This window comes from Podarcis pityusensis (genome assembly GCF_964106645.2).
Source record: "Podarcis pityusensis genome assembly, chromosome: 6".
NCBI classification, from domain to species: domain Eukaryota; kingdom Metazoa; phylum Chordata; class Lepidosauria; order Squamata; family Lacertidae; genus Podarcis; species Podarcis pityusensis.
Genome location: NC_138030.1, coordinates 74,965,469 through 74,983,624, shown reverse-complemented (window position 1 = coordinate 74,983,624; position 18,156 = coordinate 74,965,469). Strand labels below are relative to the sequence as shown.

General features: G+C 42.0%; 1 protein-coding gene across 3 annotated transcripts in view; it reads right to left on the bottom strand.

Annotated features, from left to right (window-relative positions):
• The window catches only part of DPYD (dihydropyrimidine dehydrogenase), a 526,421-nt gene that overhangs the window by 171,985 nt on the left and 336,280 nt on the right, over nucleotides 1-18,156 (bottom strand). For all 3 annotated transcript variants that reach the window (XM_081008554.1, XM_081008553.1, XM_081008555.1), the window contains one exon: nucleotides 8,219-8,383. In XM_081008554.1, coding sequence (XP_080864680.1) covers nucleotides 8,219-8,383 — 165 coding nt within the window. The remainder of the gene's footprint in view (nucleotides 1-8,218; nucleotides 8,384-18,156) is intronic.

The window sequence follows — 18,156 nt, the reverse complement described above, 5'->3', positions numbered from 1 at the left end:
TGGTACCTTGGGTTAAGTACTTAATTTGTTCCGGAGGTCCGTACTTAACCTGAAACTGTTCTTAACCTGAGGTACCACTTTAGCTAATGGGGCCTCCCGCTGCTGCTGCTGCGCCGCCGGAGCACGATTTCTGTTCTCATCCTGAAGCAAAGTTCTTAACCTGAAGCACTATTTCTGGGTTAGCGGAGTCTGGAACCTGAAGCGTATGTAACCTGAAGCGTATGTAACCCGAGGTACCACTGTATTCCATTACAATACAAATGTACCAAAGCCAACACCATTTACTCCCCATTCCCCCATACATTTACATTTCTATTTCCTCAATCCATCATATTATTCTTTTCTCCTTCCTCCCACTTCCCTCCGCCCCCACTCGATTTCCTCCACATTATACAATTTAAAATAATCTTTTCATTCTACAGTCTTCTCAAGTCATCTGTATATTCTTATTATCTTTCCTTACTAATTTTTCTTCCATCCAGTACTTCACATTTTAGTCTAGGCATATTCAACTTTTCTTGTACTGAGTATCTGTAATGCTTTCTTTGGAGAAGGCATGCAACAGGCATGATGAAAAACCATGGAGATGAATGTCTCATCCCTTCAATAAATGTCCCTTTGGACTCAATGGAATGGCATCTGGCAAACTGTAAAATCCTTATTGCGCTATTGAACTTATGCTGGGAAAATGGAATTGTGCAGTTGGGCTCCAGGGCTGGAGAAGGGCAAAGATGGCTCATGGCCAACTCCTCAGCTTCACCCATTATTCCTGGTTACAACTGTGCCCAACTGTTTCCTCGTGGTATTGTGGAATATTCTGAGGCCAATATTTATATACTGCAGGTATACTTGAATTCACTGGTTCCAAAGCTCCACAGGCATGATCCAAAAGCTGGAGCTGAAAAGGAGAAGGGGCCAGGGGCACCTTCTATCCTAGTCAGCATGAACCAGCAAGGTTTCAGGATACAGTGATAAATCCGCCACATCACTCCACCCTAACATCTCATTAGGATTGGTCTGTTAGCTGCATTCCTACACTCACTGATTTGGAAGTAAGTCTCACTGAATGAAATGGAGCATGCCTTGGAGTAAAAACACACAGGGTTCTGCTCAGTATCCTATCTCACTGTTCCATTGAGAAGAATGTGTGTCTATAGTTTTATATTTTTTATTTATCCATGTGTACCCCACTCCTCAGCCAAAAAAGGTCCTAGAGCAGCTTACATTCAATCAAAACAAGACAGTTCTTAACCACAGGCTTACAATACAACAACAACAACCCACACAAGGGGGAAAGGACAGTCACGGAAGAAGAAAATAAAAACCAAAACTCAGGCACTAGTTTCTAAACAACTGTTCCTATAATGACCAGCTGGCACAGTTCAGGGGCAGGAGGTGCCTGATGGAGCTGTAGTTCCAGTAAAAAGGATGAAATGTTGTCCAGCCCAGACAATGAGGTATCCAGCTCTGAGGACCTTCTGATGGTTCCCTCATGGTGAGGCGTGAAGCTACGGGGAAGCAGATAGAGGGCCTTTTTGGTGGTGGCGCTTGTCCTGTGGAACACCCTCCCATCAGATGTCAAACTGATAAACAACTATTTGACTTTTAAAAGACATCTGAAGGCAACCCTGTTCAGGAAAGTTTTTAATGGTTGATGTGTTATTGTGTTTTTAATATTTTGTTGGGAGCTGCCCAGAGAGGCTGGGGCAACCTAGTCAGATGGGTGGCTTCTTCTTCTTCTTCTTCTTCTTCTTCTTCTTCTTCTTCTTCTTCTTCCTGCCTCCTATCCCCCCATCCACTGAGGCAGCCTGATGGAATGGCTCCTCTGGGGAGGGGAGACGAGGCCTGATGGGGCTGCCTGTCACAGCAGAGCCAGTGGAGTGAGCTCTGCTTATCAGATCTCCCAGTGCTGGAATGCAAAATTCAAGCAAGGTTCTGCAATAGGATGGAAATGTATTTTTGCACATGAATGTTCATGTGTGTGAGCGCGTGCACACACAGAGCACTTTTAACAATGGAATTGTGCATCATATTTCAGGAGGAAAGGAATGCTGAGCTACAGAATGGCTCACATTTTAAGCCATGCTCCGTATTCTTGCAAAGAGCTCTTCTCCCGTTCCTTCATAGAGGAGCTTTCAGCACTGGCATTAGCTGAATTGTCAAGATCAGGTGCTGTGAGTACTAAAGCTGTCTTTTGCCATTAAGGGTTTGTTTTTCCCAGTAATCAAGAGAAGCTCTCAGCTCATTTTCCGGAAGAGGCCTGGCAGATTATTTCAGAAACAGCTTTAATTTTCTCCTACTTTACACCTTGGGGCAACGTCTTCAAGATGTGCTTGTCATCCTCATAAAATTGTGAAATGCGTTCCTTCCTAATAGGACCAATGTCTTGCGCTCTAAGCAAAGGATGCTTCTTACTGAAGATACAAATCTCCAATGTGTGTTACTGTTTTGTACCATTGACTATCGCATATTTCATAAAAAGCTATTTCAGCAACACAAAGGCATGGGATGGAGAGAAAGATGGCCATTCTGCACAACTGAAGGTAAATCCACAGAACACTTGGGAAGTGGAGCCCTTACTTCTCTCGCACACAAGCCCTTGACATAATTTCCTCCCTGCCTTAGAAAAAAATACAGTGTGTATCCTATATGCATTTCTGCCCAGGGAACACCTTTTCTGGTGTGAGCAATGTTGTACTTCCTGTGATCTCAAATCACAGTGTTTCATGCCAATAAATTGTAATGCATCTTCCTGCTAATGAATCACAGCCAGTCAATAAGGCAGAGTGGCTCATTCAGGAGTGCAAACTGATACTTTACAGGTGTAGTTTGTGGCCTTCTTTCTAAAAAAAATAGAGAGAGAAACACAACTCCAGACATTCATCTACACATTTGCTTAGACACTCTCGTCATTTCGAGATAGTGCACACTTCCTTTCCAGCTTCAAGGTTCTTCGCTCGAGAACCTAAACATCTCATATAAAATGAACACCTGTGATTCCATCAGACTGGACAGGATATTATAGTTTGGCTATGAAAATATAGCTCAATAAAGTGTTGATTTTAGATATCAGTCCCCAGTTATAAAGAGTATGGAAGACAAAAGGGTTTTTGACAGACACCATAAATATATATTTTTCATAGTAGTACTGTAATTTCATATATACGCTTTCTCTCTCTCTCTCTCTCTCTCTCTCTCTCTCTCACACACACACACACACAAACACACAAAATACACACACAAAATACACATATACACACACAGGTTCCTGAAAAGGAATATTTACATGACAAGAAGCATATCTAAATTATACCACTTTCTCCGGGGAAAGTCACAACAGTGAATTGTAGGAACTGTAATTAGGCAAATTTTAAGTAATTCCAGTAGTTCCTAATTCTCTCACAGAGCTCACTGGAGAAAGGTGATATTAAACTTAGCCTGTAGGTCTAGGTTGTCAATAGCTAAAGGGTAAAGGAACCCCTCACCATTAGGTCCAGTCGTGACCGACTTTGGGGTTGCAGCACTCATCTCGCTTTATTGGCCGAGGGAGCCGGCGTACAGCTTCTGGGTCATGTGGCCAGCATGACTAAGCCACTTCTGGCAAACCAGAGCAGTGCACGGAAACACCGTTTATCTTCCCACCGGAGCGGTACCTATTTATCTACTTGCACTTGGCGTGCTTTCAAACTGCTAGGTTGGCAGGAGCAGGCACCAAGCAACAGGAGCTCACCCCGCCTCAGGGATTCGAACCGCCAGCCTTCTGATCGGCAAGTCCTAGGCTCTGTGATTTAACCCACAGCGCCACCCACATCCCCAGGTTCTCAATACGATAGTTACAATTACCATGCCAAAAACCGCCCCACTCATTGTATTAATTGGATTATTGCAATGTGCTTTGTGTGGGGCAACCTTTAACAGTGGTCCAGAAGCTACAGCAAGTGCAGAATGCAGCAGCAAGGTGTGCTCTATCTATCTATGTGCTGAAAGAGTTATGCCAGCTACCAATACGCTACCAGTCAAGTCTAAGGTCTCGCTTTTGGTTTATAGAGCCCTGAGCAACTTGGGACCAGATCGCCTCCTGCCACTTCAGTCCTTGCAAGAGACCTTCTTAGTGGTGCCATAGGTTCCCAAAGTTTGTCTTATGGCCACTAATGTCAGAGCCTTTTAGTGTGGTGACATCTGCCCTTCGGACTACAGTATTGGCATTTAGGTGCCCACTTCAAGGTCCCCTTTTCACCCAGGCTTTCCCTGAGGGGTGATCCAACCATCTTGATGCATCCATCACAAATCAGATTAACACATTTTGCATTTGTTTTATGAATGTAATGTTACTGTATCATTAGATACATTGGAAGGACCAAAATATGCCCTCTTTCGATCAATGGATAGATGACACAACAGCCCTTGCAACCCATTAATGGATCGCTTTCAGACGAAGATTATGCATGGACAAATTTAATGATATTTGGAACATACTTACTGAAGCCACCATGACCCATGAATCAATGGACATTTGAGGGAAACAGTAAGTTAATCCATTTACATACATGTTATGTAGTTCTGCAATCTTAATTATAATTTACTGTAGTATTATTGTTTTTTCCTCAACCTTTTAAAATGTTTTATGTATTCTTTTTCTCCCCCCCCCCATTGCTTTTAGCTCATTGTACTATTCATAATGAGGGATGTGGGTGGCGCTGTGGGTAAAACCTCAGTGCCTAGGACTTGCCGATCGAAAGGTCGGCGGTTCAAATCCCCACGGCGGGGTGCGCTCTCGTTGCTCGGTCCCAGCGCCTGCCAACCCAGCAGTTTGAAAGCACCCCCGGGTGCAAGTAGATAAATAGGGACCGCTTACTGGCGGGAAAGTAAACGGCGTTTCCGTGTGTTGCGCTGGCTCGCCAGATGCAGCTTTGTCACGCTGGCCACATGACCCGGAAGTGTCTTCGGACAGCGCTGGCCCCCGGCCTCTTAAGTGAGATGGGCGCACAACCCTAGAGTCAGACACGACTGGCCCATATGGGCAGGGGTACCTTTACCTTTACTATTCATAATAAAATTATTTTTGAAAAATGAATATTGTTGATTTTACATTGTTCACCACAGTCTTTTTGCCTTTAGATCGGTGATATATGCAAATAAATAAATCCACTTGGTGGCTATTATAGACAGATATGTATTGCTAGACGACTAAGACTCCCTTCATGTACACCTTAGGGGGGTATAGAAGTAGTCACAAATGTGATGGCAACCCACAGCTCAAATTATGTGTGACCAAAGTCTACAATCCTGTACCAGTCTTTATCCAGTCTATTTATTTATTTTTAATAATGTTTAGCGCTTGTGGTACGTTTTTTAGTTTGCTTAGCAAGTCATTATTTACTGACAATAAATATATTTCCTGAACCAATGGTGAAAGGATTTAATTGTCAGTCAAACATCACTAATATACTTTACTCAAGAGTTCTGTTTGGCTAAGGAAATCCCTGTTTCCAGGACAGCTTAATTTATCAAATGTTCCATTAAAATGCCACGACATGCACTGTCAAAAACTGAATAAGGGTCACTAAGTGCTTATGTACACTCAGGGAAACTTGTCACTCACTTTCAATGATATTTTTTTAAAGCTGTATTCATTGTGGATGTCTTTATTAATAGTCAATCTTCTAAAGCCCTTTCTTGTGCTCCATTCATTACAATGACGGTCTGGCAGACACCGGCACATCAAAACTGATTGACTGACATTATGAGCCAATTCACTGACTGCTTACATTTGTGCAATCCTACTGAAGGTGAAAGAACTACACCAGAGGAAGGGGATACTGCATCCACTCACCACCCTTGCTCTAGCTGATGATTTCACCTGAAAGTCGAAAGTGTTGTGCTTTGTTCAATGGCTGCCCTAGTGAGCAAGCTCTGCTCATGCTTAACTATATGCCTCGGCCCAGTATATCTGAAGGAGCGTCTCCACCTCCATTGTTCAGCCCCAACACTGAGGTCCAGCTCTGAGGGCCTTCTGGTGGTTGCCTCACTGCGAGGAGTGAGGTTACAGGGAAGAAAGCAGAGGGCCTTCTCGGTAGTGGAGCCTTCCCTGTGGAATGCCCTCCCATCAGATGTCAAGGAAATAAACAACTATCTGACTTTTAGAAGGCATCTGAAGGTGGCCAGGTTCAGGCAAGTTTTTAATGTTTGATGTTTTGTTGCATTATTTGTTGTTGTTGTTGTTATGTTGGGAAACCCAGCCAGATCAGCGTGGTATAAATAAATAATTATTATTTTTAACTAGGCCTTGGGATTTTCAGCCGCCTCCTGTTCAGTTGTGATGTCTCTCTATGTATGGAATACAGTGGTACCTCAGGTTAAGAACTTAATTCGTCCCGAAGGCCCATTCTTAACCTGAAACTGTTCTTAACCCGAGGTACCACTTTAGCTAATGGGGCCTCCCGCTGCTGCCGTGCTGCCACCATACTCATCCTGTTCTCATCCTGAAGCAAAGTTCTTAACCCGAGGTACTATTTCTGGGTTAGTGGAGTCTGTAACCTGAAGTGCCTGTAACCCGAGGTACCACTGTACATGGTCAATGCAAGGCCATATTTCCTATGCTGCATGCTCTGGAGAACCAAATAATATCATTCTTGAGTATCTTAGGAGAAGATAAAAGCAACTAGACTCCAGACAGTCACCACAGTGAGTATCCTGACTTACTCTTTCTCTTGTTCTCACTAAGATTCTGACAAATTTCCGTGAGGTTTTTTTCTCCCTAAATGCTAATTGTGGCTGAAATGTGGAGGACTGAATTTAAAATTGGAATCAGAAACTGAAAGAAACCGAAATTGACAGATGCATCCATTCCCTAGTGGAGAGGTTCTCTGAAATCACGTCAAACAGCTGTTATCTCACACTTCCCAGTGCATTTCCTATCACTTTCTTTATCCACTAAAATGGCTTTTTAAAGGTGTGAGCTTGTTGTACCAAGTCCACTTTAATTGTGCAACCTGCATTTGCTGGTGTGCAATTGAATCCCATCTGAAAATTAGCAACAGCCCCTTGCAAATTATATTGTTCAGCTCAACTCCCGTCAGGGCCATGTGAATCATAAGAGTTAATGCAGCTATATTTTGAATAATCTGAATACAATTCCTTTTGTACCAAACATCAATTCAAAGCACTGTCAACTGCTTTGATAGTGACAAAGGCTTAGTTCTTAGCATGATGATTTTTGAACCTACTGTTTAAACTGCCTCTATTACAATGCAAAGGCAATTATATATCAAATTTCCTTCTGTTTTTAATATTTACCATAACACAATAATTTACTTTACTGTAATCACTAGTTGATATTCTTTTGTACACTCATCTCTGCTTTTTCTCTCATTTGAGCAGATGATGCCATTCACTTGCTCATTAAGTTCATTTAGGAAAGGGAAAAAAAAACCTTTCTGAGTATTGTCTAAGTAAATAAATAAATAAATAAATAAAATGAACACCCTATCGAGTATTATATGCTTTTTTCAGGGATATGAACAAAAAACTTCCTAAAAGCCCTAATTACACAGAGCATTTTTATTATAAGCACCAAGAGATTTCTACTCAGGCTACAAAAATCTATCCTCATTTAGTGATAAATTTGCCGTTACAATAAGGATAGTTTGTAACTGAATGCATGGCTACATTCAACTACATTACATGCATTACTGTTTGCTGTTGTACAAACAATGTATTTGCACACAGAACTGGAGAAGAAAATAGTTTTTTAAGCAAGCAGTCCATGGCATAAACACATTTCTTTTGTCCTGTTTTAGCCTCTAGTTAAACAAGTTTTGCAGGTTCCTGAACCACAAAACCCTGCAGAACCCTTTTACAAGATGTGAAAACAGGATGAATATACAGTGGTACCTCAGGTTAAGAACTTAATTCATTCCAGAGGTCCGTTCTTAACCTGAAACTGTTCTTAACCTGAAGCACCACTTTAGCTAATGGGGCCTCCCGCTGCCGCCACACTGCCACTGCACGATTTCTGTTCTCATCCTGAAGCAAAATTCTTAACCCAAGGTACTATTTCTGGGTTAGCAGAGTCTATAACCTGAAGTGTCCGTAACCTGAAGCGTCTGTAACCTGAGGTACCACTGTATGCACCATAAGCACCTATCTCTCAGACTAGACCTTCACTCCTCTTCTCCAGCCCCTATGGGAACTTCCTTTGCATCAAAGCTCAACTTACTTTGTCAGGGAAGTCCATCTTCAGCTCAGAGACACTTTTACACCAGTAGGCGGCCGTTTTCTCACTGATGAGCTCAATGTTCAGGAAAGAGCCTTGGCCTGGACCATAGATGGGGCCTGAGGTAACACCACGTACTATTCTCGGAGAAACATTTGTTACAATGTCCTATTAACACAATGAGAGGGGGAAAAATAAGTTAAACAAGAAGAAGAAGATATCATCCACAGTAGTGCAGAAAAAAATGGTTTTGGAGAAAATGTAGAAATGTCCTGATAGAGGATAGTCTGCCACGTATATCTGAACAGATGACTGCTAATCTTACAGCGAAAATGCAGCCATGGCATTACTGTTTTGCCAGGTGCTGTGCAATGTATAAGAGGAATCTGACACATGCAAGGAAGACAGCAGAGAAGGGGCAGGGAGAGAAGTGGATTCTGGGTAAAAGGAGTGATGCAGAAAGCAGTTGGCCTAGTAGGCCATGGATGGTGTTAAAGACACAGACAAACTGAGCTACCATTTTGAGGCTGGGTTCAACCATATATGGGATGTGGCTATTTCAGAGCAACTAACTGGGCTTAGAGGGGTCGCAATAGGTGTTGTAAAGAGAGACACCTTTGTTATAACAACCTGGTCCCCTTTCTTTTCATAGGGAAGTAGATAGCAAGTTTCTCCCATCAATTTCGCAAACGTGTTTGTGGAAAGCCTACATTGACCATTAATGTTTTAATAATACAGTGGTACCTCAGGTTACATATGCTTCAGGTTACAGACTCCGCTAACCCAGAGATATTACCTCGGGTTAAGAACTTTGCTTCAGGATGAGAACAGAAATTGCGCGGTGGCGGCGCGGTAACAGCGGGAGGCCCCATTGGGTAAAGTGGTGCTTCAGGTTAAGAACAGTTTCAGGTTAAGAATGGACCTCCAGAACGAATTGAGTACGTAACCAGAGGTACCACTGTATGTGACATGATGCTATCAGCTCAATGCTCTGTTGTTGTTGTTGTGCAGAGACTTATTAAATTTAGTGATAACAATAACAATAGCAATAATACACAGATAGAGGCAATTCCCACCTATCCTTTGAATGTCTGAAGATGGGGACACAGACAATGCTGTCTATTGGCCATACATTCCGAAAAGTTGCAAAGCTAGATGTGGGCCGGGGACCACACCAATGTGTTAACACAATGAGAAGTGAAATACCTTATATAGAACTGAAAGAGAGAAAGAGAAAGAGAAAGAGAAAGAGAAAGAGAAAGAGAAAGAGAAAGAGAGAGAGCGTAAATGAATGAACCTCCAGGCAAACTTGAGCATTTTCATTTCAGTAAACAAACATTCTTTTATTTCAGCGAGTCTAACCCTAGCCAGAGAGCTCAGCAACCACTAGGCACTCAGAGTGAATGATATGGACAATATTAAGAGTCCAATATTATAATATGCTATAATCAAACCACTTCAGATCAAAACCATAAAGTTATAAGGAAATCTTCATCCTGTGGAGGAAAGCAAAATTAAGCTTCTTTTTCATTTTTTCTCTCCCTACCTATATATGCGTGTATGTGTTTTTAAGACACTTAAATTAGAAAAAAAATGCTGTATGTAAATAAGTTATTTTGGCAATTTATAATAAAAAATGATTTTTTTGGGTAAAGGCCATTTAGTTAAGGATTTCATAGAATTATTTGGTTAAGTACCCCTACTCACCATCTTGTCACTTCTGGAGAGATAACATGAACCCCCATTAGTATATAGCAATTAAGGTCAATTTACATATTTTAATTAAGATCCATCCCATATAAAACAATTAGGGTAATAGGCATACTAACTGATTTCATAACATTTGGACGTTTTTCCAACTAGATAGACAGGAAACCTTAATTAGCATTAATTAGTGCTGATCTGCATATGTTTGATAAGGCATACCCTCACCACAAATGATTATTTATTCCTGAATCTGCCAAATGCTACCGTTGCAGAGGATAAAGGGACTTGCTTCATATTGTATGTAAATGTCTAGTGATTTCTATTTGTTTTTCTGTTTGGACTATTTATTATAAAATAAATGGCGAGAAATGGTGTGAATGTACAAATATGTACATTCGCATATAGACAAAGCATGCCAATTAATGTGCAGTGGTTAATCAGCACTGCTGACATTTCAATGGTAACTGGGGAAAGGATAATAGCAGTTAGAACTTTTCCTGTCGTATATTCTTACATCCCAAGGCACTGCATGTCAATAAAGTTTTCAGTTAATTTTCCAGCAGCCTCTGAAGATGTGGACATTATGATACACAAAGAAATGCAGTCCTGTTGTCAGCTTTATTAATTTTCATTAATGATCTACCTACGCTACCTTTCCCTTTCCCTTAGTTTCTTTCAGCAGTTATACTCACAAAGTGTCTTGTTATTTCATCAAAATCAATTGGGCGGTGGGATTCTCCTGTGCTTCTGATCATTTTGTTTGACATTAAATATCACAGACAACTTCTTTTCAAAAAACCAAACAAACCCAACCCTTAAATATTTAGGTATAATCTCTGAAATATATACGGCTTTTGATCCTCTTTAATTTGTTTCTAACCTGTAGGGTTGATAATGTTGCAGCATTCCTCCTTGTAAACTGCCATAAATTTTGTTGATCGATTTTTGTCTTTTCTTTCTTGTAACCGAGGATCTGTTTTCTCTCTTATTTTAATTGTGGATTGTGATCTCCTTGGGCTATGAGCAATGAAGCTTGTGTAGTTTTATATACTGTATAGATATTTTAAGATCACAGTGATGGGAGTAAACCTATGGATCACCTCGTACAGTTCCATCCTCAAGGGAAGGATAGATTGGCTATGTAAAGCTATCACATAGCCAATTCACACTCAGGACAATGCGTTGCGCTTACACAAAATAAGTGTGAGGTTCCACCATTTGCCATAATGCTTTAAACAGCCATGGATTCCCCCAGAGAAGCCTGGGAACTGCAGTTTGCTATGGCTGCTGAGAGTTGCCAGGAGACCCCTGTTCCCCTCACAGAGCCACAGTTCTCACAGCGGTTTAATGATCCATCTTTCTTCCCGAAGAACTCCAGCTCTGTGAGGGGAACAGGGGTCTCTCAGTAACTCTTAACAACCGTAACAAACTGCAGTGCTGCTACTGCTCCACTCATGCGAACTAAAAATTCCCCATCCCACCTCATGCAACTGCTAAGCCCCCTTTCACCTTCCCAACCCCATTTCTGAAGCCACTTATCCCATTTATTTTGCAACCCTGGTGTGCGCCTGTTTTCCCATTCAACCGCATGTCCATGTTTCCTCCTCCCCAGTGCTAAACAAGCTATAGCTTAGAGCCCCACTCTCTTGAGGGCCTCCAAAAAATTTAAAGGAAAAAACACCTGGATGTACATTTCCAAAATGTAAGATAAAAAATAAATAAAATAAAACCTACATACAGCAACAGTGTTTTGTGTTGTGTAGGCTCCTATGATGTAAGTAACGGGCCCTGCCTGCTAGCCTGCTCCCTAAAATATCACTGGTTTGCTGATTTCTATATATAGGGTGCCTACTTTCTGCATGGACTGGTCATGCAAATGGCTTTAGATACCTATTCGGTCCATAAATTACCATAAAGCATATATTCGACACTCCCTCCTTTTCTGCAACTCCTCTTGCAAACACTCCCATTGTGACCTCCTTGTCCCACTCCCATTGTGACCTCCTTGTCCCAAACACTGCAGCTACTAAGCCTCCTCTACACTTTACAGTGGTACCTCGGGTACCACTTCAGGTTACAGACTCCGCTAACCCAGAAATAGTACCTTGGGTTAAGAACTATGCTTCAGGATGAGAACAGAAATCGTGCTCCGGTGGCGCGGCAGCAGCGGGAGGCCCCATTAGCTATCAGTTTCAGGCCAAAAACGGATCTCCGGAACGAATTTAGTACTTAACCCGAGGTACCACTGTACACTGAAATATGAATCTGCCTTCTATTACCCTGCAGCCCCTATTGTACCCCATTTCACCTCCACTCCCTATTTCTCCTTCCTACTCCCAGCTTTCCCCCACCCCTCCTTGTTCAAAACCCAACCCATTTCCATGCCTCCTCCTACCTCCTATTTGGCAGCCCCCTAATGCAATTTTGATGAACTGAATGTTTGGATGATTTTTTTAAAAAACAGATTTATTCTTTAAAATATATAAATTGCCACATTATGAATGTGCATTTTAACTATTGGGATGCTCCAGACAAGTTGTTCATAGTCTTATTGAACTGCATTTTTTGTCAGATGGCTATAAACCACCTCGAACATATAAGGAAAGGTGTAAGTAATATTGACATGGGAGGAAACCAGACCATCCAGTGTCCTATTTTCCAGGGATAGTCCCAGATTTACACAAGCCATCCTGGTTTCTGATTTGATCCCAGAATATCCTGCTTTTCCTTAGGACGTCCCTATTTTCATTCGAGAAATGTTGGAGGATATGGAGTTACGCAACCCCCGAGAAAAGGAGATAAGTAACTTTACAACCTTTAGAAGACATCTGAAGGCAGCCCTGCATAGGGAAGTTTTTAAATGTTCACATTTTTATTATGTTTTTATATACATTGGAAGCTGTCCAGAGTGGCTAGGGCAACTTCAATCAGATGGGTGGGGTATAAATAATTAAAAATATTTTAGAATAGGATGTCCCTATTTTCATCAGAGAAATATTGAAGGATATAGGAAACTGGGTTGATGGCAATTGCGAAAAACAAATTAGGATTTCCACAGGTGAAATAATAATAATAATAATAATTTATTTATACCCTGCCCTCCCTGGCCAGAGCCAGGCTCAGGGCAGCTAACACCAGTAAAATTACAGTAAAAACATAACAGGGAAAAAAAGTCACCAATTTAAAATACAGGTTAAAATGCAATTTAAAATGCAGCCTCATTTTAAAGTAGCTGATAAATCAAGTCCATAAGGGGAGGGAAACATAAGAGTCAGACCAAGTCCAAACCAAAGGCCATGCGGAACAGCTCTGTCTTGCAGGCCCTGCGGAAAGATGTCAAGTCCCGCAGGGTCCTATTCTCTTGTGACAGAGCGTTCCACCAAGTCAGGGCCAGTACTGAAAAGGCCCTGGCCCTAGTTGAGACCAATCTACCCACCTTGTGACCTGGGACCTACAAAATGTTGTCATTTGTGGACCTTAAGGTCCTCCGCGGGGCATACCAGGAGAGGCGGTCCCATAGGTACGTGGGTCCTAGGCCGCATTCCATGGGTGCCCTGCATTCCATTCAATGCTCCCCCACTGCAGTTCAAGGAATTATCAATGAATTATCATACATGCCAACTGACTGTAAAACCCAGTCCCCCACACCCCGCTTTCAAACCTCACTTATTCCCCACTTCACCCAGAGAACCATGGCCTAGGTATCAGACTCCTATGCAAGCTCTTCTTCTGGTGGGGAAGCTGTGATCACAGCCACTCTTATCCAGGGAGCTGGAGAGGCAGGCATGCCTAATCGGAGGAGCAGGAGGTGGCAGCAACACCTTCAACTGCAGGTTGAAACACTGGGGACTTTCAGATGCCAGAGCGTCTCCACCCCCATCATTCTACCTGGACACTGAGGTCCAGTGCTGAGGGCCTTCTGGCAGTTCCCTCACTGCGAGAAGCCAAGCTACAGGGAACCAGGCAGAGGGCCTTCTCGGTAGTGGTGCCCGCCCTGTGTAACGCCCTCCCACCAGATGTCAAAGAGGAAAACAACTACCAGACTTTTAGAAGACATCTGAAGGCAGCCCCGTTTAGGGAAGCTTTTAATGTTTGATGCATTACTGTATTTTAATATTTTGTTGGAAGCTGCCCAGAGTGGCTGGGGAAGCCCAGCCAGATGGGTGGGGTATAAATGAATGAATAAATAAATAAATAATAATTATAATAATAATTATAATTTCCAAGTGGGATTCAACTATATACTGGAGAATTCAAATTCCACGAATATAATTGGTTGAAAGCCCTGCCATAAGAAACCCACCTCCCCCAAAACATGGACTTTTTGTGATAGGGAAAGTGAGGGGGGGAAAGTCCTGGAAAGTGTGGGATGACATTCGCTTTGATGCAGCAACATCTAACCTGCCTACAAACAAATCAGAATAGCCAACATTGTCTAATTGGGATGAACACTCAATAAACAGGTCATCTGGAAGTGTCCCCCCCCCCCCAATCATCCACACAGGTTAATTGAAACGATTCAAAGTCTACCGAGTCTTCAGCAAAACTCATCACATCTTGCCTGGAAAGGAGCTTTGCAGTGTTTGGACTCTCAGAGGCAAAAGAGACTAGGGCAAATGCCAGCCTGGAAGCATATTGCTTTTTAGGCCCCATTTGCCACAATTATTTAGAAGTGGAAATATTTTTACAAAGTAAATAAATAAATCATACATATGCTTGTGGTGAATCACACACTGGTAACAAATAAGGTAAGAATTCACTGCACTCTAATATAAATGAATTAGACTAAATCATCTTAAACTTATTTTGCACTGGTTCAGGTACGGGGAAAACAGCTGCTTTGCATTACAAATGTCTGTAGACAAATGAAGGTCTTCAACATGGATAATTTTACAAAGAACTAATTTTATTACATCTTTCTCACATTATACACTTCCTCAATTGCAATCTACTCTTGAGGGCCTCCTTAAATATTGTTACTTTTCCAAATGGATTGTGGAAAATGGAACTGAATAAATTGAAACACAAAATATATTTATTGGCACAAGTTAGAGGGCTGCACTGTTAATGCTCACATTTCCCCCTCCTTAATTGTTGCTTCAGGCTCCTTTCCCAGTTTGAGATAATTTTTGTTACCACTGCATTTGAAATTTCTTTCTCTCTCTCTTATTTACTCACTATGACATGGTATCTGATTTACTGGGGCTCCAAAGGATTTTGTTTGTGGTTGTTCAGTGACATCACAGCATCATGTGTCAAATCAATCACATCACTTTATCTGCTACGTGGTACCTGATTTTGTTTTCAGAGTCACATGACCCTATTTGTCAACAGTTGCAAATGGAGTAGACGTGGAATTCAGATAAATTGTAACCCAACAAGTTAGCCAACAAAGAAATGCTACAACCCTAAATATATAGATATGTAACCTCTCTTCATCATTTATCTTACTGCAGATTTAATATCTTTAATGGCCAACTACATTCAAAATGCACTTTGTATCCTGTATGATTCCTGTAAACCTTCTGCATACTTAAAATCAAACATGCAAGAGCAAAGTGAGCCAGGACACACATGCAAAACAAACGTCTCAAAATGACAGTATTGACTTCTGTAAAGAATCAATCTTTTTTCCCCTCTCTCTCTGTCTCTCTTACACACCCACACACACACACCGTTTATTTATTGACCAGCCCAATCCTATCTGTTTGTGGACAAGCCATTTAAGCATAAAACCTCATTCTTCTCCAGATTACAATATCTGGCTGGACACCTGAATTTATTTGAGTCCAAAGGCACTCTGGGCCACATCAGTGAGGCCGAGGGGGGGGGGGGCTTGTCACCTGAGTAGCCCAGGACCTCAATACACACTGCCCAGGCTTGCTTGTGCCCTGGGGAGGTCACTTTGATGCAGCTAATGCAGCAGTTTGACTTTGTCTCTGAAGGTGTGCTCCATTGTCTCTTGAGACAAATGGATGCCAACAACAAAAAGGTGTATTGGCGCAAGGAACAAATTTCGTGTTTCCTTGGATCCTGGCCACAGATTCCAGTTGCCACAGAGACTATATACTTTGGCACATTGGGTCATATCCAGAGACAGAGATGGCAGAATTCCACTCTCTCAATCAGGTTTTCCAAGCTCCTCCCTGCCTGCACCCATTGAAGGTCACTCCTGAGGGTCAAGGGACCTTAGGGAATGGGGGGGGGGAGCTGTAGAACTACAGGAAAACTGAGATAAATAAGTGGGGGGCCCTTGAGCCAGCGTACAGTAAGTAGTTTTCTGCTCACACTAGGTATTTATTGGACCCAAGCCAATATGAGCACATTCAATGCCCTCTTCAGATCCTCCATGTGTGTCTAAGTCAGTTTCATATATTCTGTAAAGCTCTCAGGTAAATTGTCAGATTAAATTGCAACTCAGCTAGGATGGCACAGATATAGCAAACATCCAGATGAACCAAACTAGAATTAAGGATCTCGCATTTCTGTTCAAGGAGAGACTGTGATAAAAGTTCACAGAAGTCACCAGTGAATAAAAAAACTAAGGGAAATGAAGTCAGAAACCTGAAATAAACTAGCCATCCCCTTAGAACTAGAATATCCCCTTAGATGATGATGAAGAAGAAGATACAAAATCCAGGAAACCTACAACCAACTTGGTGGCTGTCACTGCTTTCATGTAGAAAGTGCACCTCTACAATGGGGAGGAACGTTAATGAGACAGAATTAAATGCTTAAGGCAGATCTTTTGTTAACTTTGGAATATGAAATTGTTGTATTTAGTGAACTGTGTGACCTTTGTCAGTTTCCCTTCATTATAGATGATGTAAAGGTTTAAACAAAGTGATCACATTATGTCTTTTTCAGAAGTTAATTTATATGACCTTTCCTCATCTGGAGTGCTTTTTAGGAGCTTTGAAGTAAGTTCCAGAGTGTAACAGTGGTTACTTCTTACTAAATGTCAGCACTGGAAGAAAGACAGTCACAATGGCCTTATTGTGAACAATTCCACAGGGATGTCTTACGAAACTATTCGGGTTGACTTTCATGTCTCCGTAAAACATAATTGTAGGTAAAGTTTGAACAGGCACTCAGTTGTAGCGTGCAAGAACAGACTTCATGTTCTTAACAGAATACATTACTGAATTTGTGATCGAAATCCACAATCCACATATGCTTTATTTTGGAGCACTGGGTTAGATCCAAATTGAAGTCATTTGCACTTTATTCCCATTGGAATCAATGGGGTTTCTGTTAAGTCACGACTCCCTTTGCACATTTATTTCAAAGGGACTTGTGTGCAACTGACTTCCTGGTGATCCAGTCATGGTGTGACTCACACCTACTTTCCTGTGTTTGTCTGTAACTTGTGCAGTGGGAAACCGCTTGATTAAAAAGCTCAAGTCATCCTTAGCTGTGATGGGAGCCTCCTTGAATAGAAGATTCTCCACTGCAGAATAAATAATAATAATAATAATAATAATAATAATAATAATAATAATATATTATTTATACCCCACCTATCTGGCTGGGTTTCCCCAGCCACTCTGGGTGGCTTCCAACCAAATATTAAAACAATACAGCATCAGACATTAAAAACTTCCCTAAACAGGGCTGCCTTCAGTTGTTTTTAAAAAGTAAAATAGTTGTTTATTGCCTTCACATCTGAAGGGAGGGCGTCCCACAGGGCGGGCGCCACTACCGAGAAGGCCCTCTGCCTGGTTCCCTGTAACCTCACTTCTTGCAGCGAGGGAACCGCCAGAAGGCCCTCGGCGCTGGACCTCTGTGCCCAGCCTGGACGATGGGGGTGGAGATGCTCTTTCAGGTATATAGGACCGAGGCCGTTTAGGGCTTTAAAGGTCAGCACCAACACTTTGAATTGTGCTCGGAAACGTACTGGGAGCCAATGAAGATCTTTCAGGACTGGTGTTATATGGTCTCAGAGGCCACTCCCAGTCACCAGTCTAGCTGCCGCATTCTGGATTAGTTACAGTTTCCGAGTTACCTTCAAAGGTAGCCCCACGTAGAGCACATTGCAGTAGTCCAAGCAGGAGATAACTAGAGTATGCACCACGCTGGCAAGACAGTCTGTGGGCAGGTAGGCTTAAAGGCTCCCTTGCCTACCCCGAGAAGCAGGGCTGGCCCAAGATATTTTACTGCAAAAGACAAGGTGGTACTATAATTGGGATACTCTATACAGTTCTGGTCAACTCATCTCTAAAGGATATTGATTG